Source organism: Oryctolagus cuniculus, unplaced genomic scaffold (genome assembly GCF_964237555.1).
Source record: "Oryctolagus cuniculus unplaced genomic scaffold, mOryCun1.1 SCAFFOLD_50, whole genome shotgun sequence".
NCBI lineage: Eukaryota > Metazoa > Chordata > Mammalia > Lagomorpha > Leporidae > Oryctolagus > Oryctolagus cuniculus.
Window position 1 is genome coordinate 912316 of NW_027208298.1, and position 10927 is coordinate 923242.

Below are 10927 nucleotides of genomic sequence, written 5' to 3' on the forward strand. Positions count from 1 at the left end.
ATTACATTTTCAATTTATCCAAATCATATCAGAATTATGAAAATATTTCTAGACTGCCTTGTATTTTTTGAGAGGAAGATAGAAAAACTGAGAGAAAGGGAGAGATGGTTGAGAGACAAACCTTTCAGTGCTTCACCTCACAATGTCTGCAGTGGCAGAGCCTGGATTGAAGACAGAGCAAGGAGCCAGGAAAAAAAAATAACTGACAAGGATCCAATAGCTTGAGTTGTTACCACTCACTCAATGTTTTTTTTTTGGGGGGGGGTGGAACTGGGGTCAGGAGTCAGAACCAAATTAGTAACTGAGATACTATTATAGAATGCAAGGTCATCTTAATTGCAAAGCCAAATGCCTAACCAACAATGGCTTTTAGTTTTGCTTATCTGACAAAGTTGAAAGGCTACTTCACTTTGGATTTTGCTTAAAAATGTAGAAATGTGAAGAAAATCTTGAGAAAAATAATTTAGGGTCTCCTAAAACTGCTCTGATTCTTTAAAGCTTTCAAAGAATTTTTATCAGGTTTTATGAGAATAACATAGCATTTGGGGGCAAAGATGCAGCCCAGGAGCCCTGCACTGGAGGCCAAGATGGAGAAGACCTCCACGGCCACCATGAACTTCACCTTGGTTCTGTGGTAGACAGGAAGGAAGGTCACCCAGACACTGCAGAACACCAGCATGCTGAACGTCAGGAACTTGGCTTCATTGAATGTGTCAGGCAGATTCCTGGCTAGGAAAGCCACAGTGAAGCTCGCCAGGGCCAAGGAACCCAGGTAGCCCAGGACACAGTAGAAGGCAGTGACTGAGCCCTTATTGCACACAAGGATGATGTGGTCAGGCTCAGAATGTGCATCTAACTCAATAAATGGAGGAGAAATTCCCAACCAGATGACACAGAGAGCCACTTGGATCAAGAAGCAGATGGGAATGATGAAGTTAGAAGCTCCTATTACCAGCAATCGCCTCATTGTTCTTCCAGGTCTCAGAGCTTTGAAGGCCAGAATCACAGTGATGGTCTTGGCCAGCACAGTAGAAACAGCCACTGTGAACACAAGGCCAAATGCTATTTGCTGGAGGAGGCAGGTGGCTGTGTTGGGATGGCCAAGGAAGAGTAAGGAGCAGAGGCAGCACAGGAGGAGGGCGATGAGCAGGATGTAGCTGAGGGTCCTGTTATTGGCCTTGATGATGGGAGTGTCTTGGTGCTTCACAAAGACCCAGAGGACGGCAGCTGTGAGGACAGAGAAGCACAGAGCCATGCAGGTCAGAGCCATCCCCAGAAATTCCTCAAAGCCTAAGAAGGTCACCAGCTTGGGGAGGCAGTGGTTTCTCTCCAGGTTTGGGTACTCGTGATCTGCACATGGGATGCACTGCTCTGCATCTGTGGGGAAAAGCAAGATCCACATTTCCATTTCACAATTTGCTCCTTTTTCCCTGTTCAGGAAAAGGGTCCCTTCTTCAATATTATGTTGAGTGCATCCTCCTCTGATGTATACCAAGAAACACAAGGATATTTCTGTACTCCTGACCCAGGGACAACGCTTGACTCCCATAGGAGAAACTGGTTCAAAGAAGCTCCTTTGCACGTGGGGCTCTGTGGTCTCATCCTGTCGCTCAGATTTTTTTCAGTGTTTTAATTTCTATAAAATGGTGAATTTCCTGTAATTCATATGGGCTTGGATTCTTCCAAGCCCTCTTCTCTACAGTCCCCAGTGGCTTTCTCAGGAGAAGCCTTTTGTTCACATGGGTTAGAATATTTTTCTGGGGTCATCAGTGTTAAGGTTTTTCTCACTTATCCTCAAATGGAGATGACCTATATAAATCATGTGTCATTCCTGGGACCACCATACATTTTTCTCTACTCTAATTCCTACATGGACTCATCTTCTCAGTATTTCCATATAACTGTTGTGATACTGCAGTTGAATAGAAGAGAATTGTAGCTGTTTGTCTTTATGAGGGTATATGGTAGTAAGTGGTATTTTCATCATGTTACTGAAAGACAACTAGGCACTCTTGTTAACCTGAAAGCATGACGTGTTCACCATTTTAGCTCCTGTGAACACCACATTGGACACCACATTGTCTCACTTGAAATAATGCACTTCTGCTGCTATAGCATGAGAGAAGTCATTAAGAACAGGCCAGTTGGTGAATATGTCTCTCTTTCAATCATATGTCATACAAACAAAAATAGGGCCAGTATTCTGGCAAAGCCACCACCGACAATGCCAGCATCTCTTATGGACATTGTTTTGTGTTCCAGTTGATCACTTCCCAATACAGGTCCCTGCTAATTGCCTAGAAAGAACAGCAGAAGATGGCCAAAGTACTTTAAAACCCACACCCATGTGGGAAATGCAAATGAAGCTCCTGGTTCCTGGATTGTGCCTGGTCCAGCCCAGGCCACTCTTTCTTTCCATCTGGGTAATGAACAATTAGATTTTCTCTCTCTCTCTCTTTCTCTCTCTCTCTCTCTCTCTCTCTCCATCTCTGAATCTATGATTTTCAAAGTCATTAAGAACCAGTCAGCTGGTAAATCTCTTTCAAACAAATGTCCATTAAATAAACAAAACTAGTGGGGTCAGTGTTTGGCATAGTAAGTAAAGCCATCACCTGCAATGCTAGCATCCCATATGGACATTGTTTTGTGCTCCAGTTCATAAATTTCCAACCCAGCTTCCTGTGAATAACCTACAGAAAGCAGCAGAAGGTGGTCCAAGTATTTGGGGCCCCCAAATCCATGTGGGAAACTCAAATGAAGCTCCTGGTTCATGACTTCTGCCTGGCCCAGCCCAGGCCATTGTTTTCATCTGGGGCATGAGCAATTCTCTCTCTCTCTCTCTCTCTCTCTCTCACTCACTCTCGCTCTCACTCTCTCTCTCTCCTGTTCTCTGAATCTCTGATTTTCAAATAAAATAAATAAATCTTTTCTGAAAAATCAAGAAAATGCTATCAGTAGGGCTACACTTGCAGTAAGAGTCCTACTCAGTTTTTATCCTTGGTGTTCATGCAAGAATACAAGCTTCAGGGAATGAAGTTGTGATGTAGGAGGAAAAGCCACAGCCTGGGATGATGGCATCCCATACAGGCACCAGTTAGTGTCCTGGCTGCTCCTCTTCCAAACCAACTCCATGCCAATGTGCCTAAGAAACCATTATAGGAAGGCCAAATAGGTGGGCCTCTGCAATGCCTGGAAGTAGTTCCTGGTTTCTGGCTTTGGCCAGGCCAAGTTCAGGCCATTGCAGCTATCTGTGGAGTGAAACTACCAGATGGAAGGTCTTCTCTTTCACTTCTCTCTCTCTCTATTAGGCTCTCCCTCTCTCTGTAACTCACATTCAAAGAAATAAACATATTTGGTAAAAAAAGGACAGAGAGAGAGAATATAAGCATCTGTAAATATTTGAAGAATTTTCTCTTACAATTCTTTTCAACGTGCATCCTTTACTTTTGATAGAATCTCTAGGTGCTTCTGGCACCAGTATCAGAGATGCACTGGACACACATAGGCAAGTGTACATTGTACAATGAGTCAATGCATGATACTTTAGTTTTCTTTCTTTAACTTAATGCATGTTGAATATTCTCACAAAACTTGAAGTCATTTTTGTTATCTTCTTCATAAAGGGAACTATATAGACCTTATTTGAAGATACTGAAATGAAATATTTCTAGAACTAAGATTATGGGAATTTAAACAACCTTTTGAAAGAATTCAAATTATTATAAAGATATTGACTTGATCAGCATAGCTCTGACTGTTAATGAACAACTTAATACATTATCCCCCTTAGTAGTTTTTTTCTGTCTGTTCTACTTAATATGACTGGGTTAATTCTGTAATTAATACACAGTTATTCTTAAGTGTTAAAATTTAACTGAAATGTGATCCCTGTTAAACATAAGAGTGGGAATAAGAGAGGGAAGAGATGTACAATTTGGGACATGCTCAAGCTGACTTGCCCCAAATGGTAGAGTTAGAAACATACCAGGGGAATCCAATTTAATCCCATCAAGGTGGCATGTACCAATGCCATCTCACTAGTCCAAGTGATCAATTTCAGTTCACAATTGATCATAATGAAAGGACTAAGAGTCAAAGGGAGCACATAAACAAGTCTAGTACCTGCTAACACTAACCGATAGAATAAAGGGGAGAGTGATCCAACGTGGGAAGCGAGATACTCAGCAGACTCATAGAATGGCAGATGTCCTAAACAGCACTCTGGCCTCAGAATCAACCCTAAAGGCATTCCAATCTGGCTGAAAAGCCCATGAGAGTATTTCAGGCATGGAAAGCCAAGACACTCTGGCAAAAAACAAAACAAACAAACAAAAAAAACACAACTAAATGAAAGATCTCTGTGAGTGAGATCCCAGTGGAAAGAACAGGTCTTCAAAGAAGGAGGTACCTTTCTCTGAAGGGAGGAGAGAACCTCCACTTTGACTATGACCTTGTCTAAACAAGATAAGAGTCGGAGAACTCAAGGGGCTCATAGCCTTGGAAACTCATGACTGGTGCATAGGGAGATTACTGATGCCATAAACAGGAGTGTCAATTTGTAAAGTCAACAACAGGAGTCACTGTGCACTTACTCCTCATGTAGGATCTCTGTCCTTAATGTGCTGTACATTGAGGCTTAATGCCATAACGAGTACTCAAACAGTATATTTCACTTTGTGTTTCTATGGGGGTGCAAACTGTTGAAATCTTTACTTAATGTATACTAAACTGATCTTCTGTAAAAAAAAATAAAATAAAAGAAATTATCAATTCCCAACTTGACTCTAACTGGGATTAAACATGACAATAGGTCTGATCTGATTTCATCATCATTTAAAAAATCATCTATTATTTTTCACTTTATGTTTCTGTATGGGAGCAAACTGCTGAAATCTTTACTTAATGTATGCTAAACTGATCTTCTGTATATAAAGATAATTGAAAATGAATCCTCATGTGAATGGAAGGGGAGAGGGAATGGGAAAGGGGAGGGTTGCGGGTGGGAGGGACGTTATGGGGGGGAAGCCATTGTAATCCATAAGCCGTACTTTGGAAATTTATATTCATTAAATAAAAGTTAAAAAAAGATATTTATTCTACATTGAACAGTGGAACTATTTACCAATGAGACTTAGTACATTTTTACATTTCTCAAAATGATTGACTGTGATATTTAACATTGCTTAAAAGTTGACCTTTTGCAATGGTTTTTGGGGTTACCAAGTTGTATCATTTTTAGGATTTTGTGTCTCTACATTTCACATTGATTTTCTCTTACTCTATTATATACATCCAAAGGACAAAGTGGTAGCTTTTGTTATGTGTACTGCACACCATGCACAGTGTCAAAGATGTAGCACAGAAAATAACACAGTGTTCCCATCACAATTCATGTGAAGTAGCGCCCTGCTCGTCAGTTGTGTATGGAAAAGTTCTGATTTCAAGCCCTTTAGAAATCCAAAGGGAGCCTTAACAAATATAAATATTATATTTCTTGTTTAGACATTAGGTCTCAGATTGAGACAGTCTCCTCCAGGACTGGATGGGAAAGAAGGAAACCAGTGTCAGAGAAGAGCTAGAGAGGATGAGCACTGTCAGACAACAGCTTATACATAATGAGATAGTGAGCATACAACAAGGGTATGGAAAGAGTGAGTGAAGGTGTGCATGGAGAACAATAGGGCACTCTGATCCCAATGCAAATATTCTTGGTTTCCTTTTTATCAAGAGATAGTTCAGAGGCTGGATTCTCATAGGTCAATTCTAGGGTTTTTACCTGTATGATTGGAAATGTCTCTTTCTGAACAAACAGCACAAGTATAGCAGCAGACAGGTCTTCCTTCCTGTGGTATTTTCCTGAATCCTGGACCACACCTCTGGCTACACAAAGACTGAGGAGTCTGTGGAGAAAAGAGAATGATGATGATTGCTTTGCACGACATTAGGCACTGTGATAGGATGACTATTTACCTCATCACCCCCAAGGACATCACTGTGTCCTTCCCAATCTTTATCTGTATCTCCTTGATTTTACCTGGACACCCAATTTGGAGTTTCTATGATGCTCGTTAGAGGTTTTTCATCTGTGTAACAAATAATATGAGGGTACCTGATCGCTTAAATTTCATTCATCACCAGATATATGCTTCCGAACATTTCTCTCTTTATTGAATTGTTTCCTCTGAAATCTTTGCTGTTCAGCTTTTTATTTGATAATTATTTTGAGAATGTGTATGCCTGAGACTATTTGACATGTGTCTTTCCTTAATTGAGTAGATTTTACATGCCAGAAAAATAATATCCAAAAATCAGAATGACTAGGTACACTTCTGAGTAACTACTCAGGAAAAGACAAGCCCACACAGAAAAGATGAGCAAATATTCTAAAATGTAGATTGCCCATTGATCTACTTCTAGACTTCTAGACCCAGGGAGAGAATCAATTCCTAATACACCAATGCATTTGCAGTATAACAAACAATAGTTATAAAATCACCCAAAAAATTGGGTATTTCACAGCTCAGTGATGATAAAATTTTTGATCACAGTTTTGAGGTTCTACTCCAAAGAAAAACTGAACTGATTGGCAAGCGCAATGAAAATATAAATAATGGAAATGGTTTCTACAAATAGGTGATGGATAAGTCCACTCATAATTTACTTGTGTTCATACTGCATCAAACATAATTACGACTCTCACCAAAAGATTAAAATATCACTATGCTTATAGATATATATCTAATACATGAAGTTTTTCACATTATATGAATAAAAAGTTGAAATAAAATTTTGGAATTTGTGTAGACATGCATTTAGTAATTTTATGTCTACATATTGATCTCTATCTCTATTCCTTAACATTGCTCTTTCTAGTCACTCAAACTCAGGATGCATAAATATGCCCAGAGTAAAAACATCAATATCTAACACAAACGTGCACTTCTAATATACACTGGCTCCTATATGTGTAAGCACCACCATATCTTTTGAAGCCAAGTTGTGAAATGAGAACTGAATGGTTATTTAAAGTTTCACACATTGTATCCTCTCAGACTCTCCTCAGACCCTCTGTATGTGTCCAACATTCCACACCTCCTTGAATGCTACAGGCCATTCTATCATTTCTTCATTGAGGTCCAAGCTTTGATCATGTTTACTCTCAGAGGAAAACTCCCCGATTTTAATCAGCAACCGAAATCCAGCAGGAAAGTTCACAATGTTGTGGATATCATAGTGTGCCACACGGTGTCTCATTTCATGGAAGGAAACATCCTCCCCAGCACTGTTGGTAAATTGGATTTCCCTCAGAAGTGGATGAAGCTGGAGGGGAGGCACAATTGGAAAGAGGGAGAACATTCAGATTGGAGGTGGGAGGTGCACACAACTAAGAAATCCTTCTATTCCCTCCTTCTAACATCAGAGAGTGTATTTGGTTTACTTTTGCCTGAATGGTCTCCATATTGTGGGTTCAAGTAAGGGGAATTCTGCCTCTCCCCTATTAGAATGATGGGGAGTATCTGATTCCAAACAGAGAAATCACAGAATGTGTCCCACAGAGTGGCTGACTATGAATGATTGGTTAGAGGTTTAGGAAAGCTCATCTTAGTTCTTCCACATGAGAACAACATGGCTTTATATGTGAAATATCTTGATTGTTGTGATGGTTCCACAGGGTAGTACATTCATGTGCACTTTTAAAAGTTTAACTCATTCCCCAAAAAGGAATTAAATCCGTTCTTTGGCAAAAAGTGGTTTTTGCTGGATACCATTATGCATAGTGAAATATACCCATTCCATAAAGAAAATATCATATAAGTTTTTTGGTAATATGTACTACATAATATAGATTGGAAAAAAAGCACAATGTATAAAAATGAAACTGACATCTCTGGATTTAATTTTTGTTTATCACCCTTGTGTAAATTCCTGTGGAGCAGTGGTATTTCTACATTTCACTTGTGGAACATTATGATTAGTGCAGTATTAAACCTGTGAGTTAACGTAAATTGAAGTTAAAAAGAAAAAGGAAAGGAATTAGAGGAGATTGAGAAAGAAAAGGAAGACACGATGGTTATCTTCTTAGAATTGTATGAATGAATACATGAAATCTGTTCTTTTATATCAGTAAATTTCTCTTTAATTTAACAAAAATTAGGCTGACCTTGTGGTTCAGCAGGTAAAGCTGCTGTCCACAGTGCCCAGCATCCCTGTGAATGCCGGTTCAAATCCCAGTTGTTCTACTGCTGATTCAGTTTTCTGCTAATGTGCCTGGGAAAGCAGCAGATGAGGGTCCCAGTGCTTGGGCCCCTGCACTCATATGGGAGACGTGGTTGAAGCTCCTGCATCCTGGCTTGGCTTTGCCTATTCCAGGTCTTTACAGCCATTGATGAGTGAATCAGCAGATGCAAGATCTGTTCTCTTTCTCTCTCTATCTCTCCCTCCCAGTAACTCTGATTTTCAAATAATTTTTTAAAGTTTAACAAAACTGAATGAAATATCTGTTGATTTTGGTTAAATGAATTAGAAATCCAAGCATAATTTTTCTTAAAAAACATTTTGCAAAATCTGCTTGTACATCCCTGGCTGCACCTGGTAGTTAAACTTATAAAAATGTGTATGCTGTGTATGTACAGGTCTATTTGTATAGCATTTTCACCTCAATAGAGTTTAACAGAAATATGCATGACTTTTATTTGACTCTCTGCACTTTGACTCTTTTTTTTTGGGAATAAAGGTACCTTTTGAGATGATAGGGGAAATATTGTATAACCAAAAAGATAATTAAGAATACCCTGATGGTAGTTAGGATCTGAACAGTGTGTACTAGCCCTGACTTTTGGAGTCACTTGATGCCTTTGTGGGATGACCAGTTCTTTAAACAACTGTCATCATGTCTTCACTAACTTGAAACAAGAACTTCATAAATATCAATAATCTTATCTTTGTAAACATACTTGGCCAAGATACTTACTTTTCTCATTATGAGGCTACCAAATCACATCTGTCTGTCAACTATTACTGTACATAAACACAGAAGTTACATAGTCAAGTAAACATGCTGATGTCCATTTACATATATGCATATATAGATTATATATTTTATAATATAATATACAATATATATTATATAATATATTAATATATAATTTTTATATATTATATATAGATTATATGTATTTCTACTGTGACATTAAATTTATTTGAAGTGCCAATAAAAACTACAGTGAGATTTCACTCCACCCCACATAGCTTGACTATTATCCAAAATGTGAAAAATAACAAAGTCTGGTGAGGATACGGAAAAGAAGTATCCCAATACATTGATGATGGGAAAGATTGTAAGCTGGTACAACCATAATGGAAGTTAGTAGAGTGAAACCTCAGAAAACCAATACTAGTTGTAACTTATGGTCCAGCTGTCCACACCTGGGAATGTATTCAAAGGAAATATTCATGTCCTTGTAATGAGCTGTATTAAGATATTTGACAGCTCACTAATTTATATTAATACAGCTCATTACAAGGACAACTTGTATTCATGTGAAATCAGCACATGAAGGAATCACCCATACTCCCATGTTTAAAGCAGCTCAACGCACATTAGCTAAGATGTGGAATCATCTAAATGTCCATCAACTGATGACTGGATGAAGGAAACGTGACATATATACATATATATACATACAAATATATATGTACATATATATATATATATATACACACACAAGCATATATAGTGGAATGTTACTCAGCCATGAGAAAGAATGAATATTTGACATTTAAAACTGGAGATCATTGCATTATATTATATAAGCCAGACATAAAAAATAGTAAGTTTTCTCTTATTTGTGCTAGTTAATGCATAGAGTATAAAATTGTGTGGATGTCAGATCATTGACTATGCAATATTAATACTGCTTCACTGAATCATAGCATGCTAATGACAATATTCTCCTCCTTCACATATTGAAAAAATTGAGTTGGGGATACAGAGCTCCTTAGCAATACTAGTAATACTATAAGCTTGCTGAATTTGGGTGTTGATTATGAGTGTGATGCAAAAACAAAAACTCATTTATCTGTAGACTTATGTGCATTTCTTAGTATATATACTGTTTTTAAATATTTTCAACATGTCCATAGCAGAAAATGTTTTCTGAAATGTTCAATAGTAGATAACAAATCCTCCACACATAGATAACTATTACAGATGTATCCATGCCCAGTGAAATGTTAAAGAGCCCACTTTCCAACATGCGTGATCATGCTAGTTTTTTTCAAAATGAAAACCTGGTTATGTGGAACTACAATAAACACCTGAGGATGCCAACAGGTGTTCAGTGCATGTCCTGTTCTGGGAGATGTTTACCTGCCATGGAAGAATCCTAGGTTGAGCTGCATCTCCTGGAGATCCCTTTTCTATTTGCTCTGAAAGCATCTTATGGAGGGCATGGGCCACTGCATACACAGCATTGTAGATGAAATAGCTGGAGTCAGATATGGTCAGCATGTCAATGTGTCCTGGGAAAAACTCAAAGGAAGCATTTGGTGGGCAGACTCCAATTGTTCCACAAAGTGGCCCAGGAGGTAAGCAGTGAAGAGCATGAAGCCATAGTTGACTGAGGAAGATCTTCTGGGTAGTGGGAAGGGTCCACTGTCTTGACAAAGTGGTTGAGGCCAGGGATTTCCCCCTTGTGATGTGAAAATGAGAAGCCTCCATGGAAAGAGTGCAGGATGTGGTCTGTCTCCTTCACAACAATCTCCCACTTTGCAGCCATGATCCACACTTTCCCCAGGGTTAAATAGTATTTGCTTAGAAATTCCATGGTATAGAGACTCCTCGCATCACCATACAGAATATGCACATTTGCTGATGAAATGTGAAGATCAGCTAAGAAAGACATGTGAGTGTTTTCATACCTTTTCT

General features: G+C 38.7%; 1 protein-coding gene across 1 annotated transcript; it reads right to left on the reverse strand.

The window, feature by feature from the left end:
- Positions 1–463: 463 nt before the first annotated feature.
- On the reverse strand, positions 464–10510 carry LOC127485191 (vomeronasal type-2 receptor 116-like). Its single transcript, XM_070067757.1, has 4 exons — positions 10370–10510; positions 7093–7320; positions 5777–5900; positions 464–1377 (listed from the first exon to the last, which is right to left on the reverse strand). The coding sequence occupies exons 1-4, from the start codon at positions 10508–10510 to the stop codon at positions 464–466; spliced, it is 1407 nt and encodes a 468-aa protein (XP_069923858.1).
- Between the last annotated feature and the right edge of the window lie 417 nt (positions 10511–10927).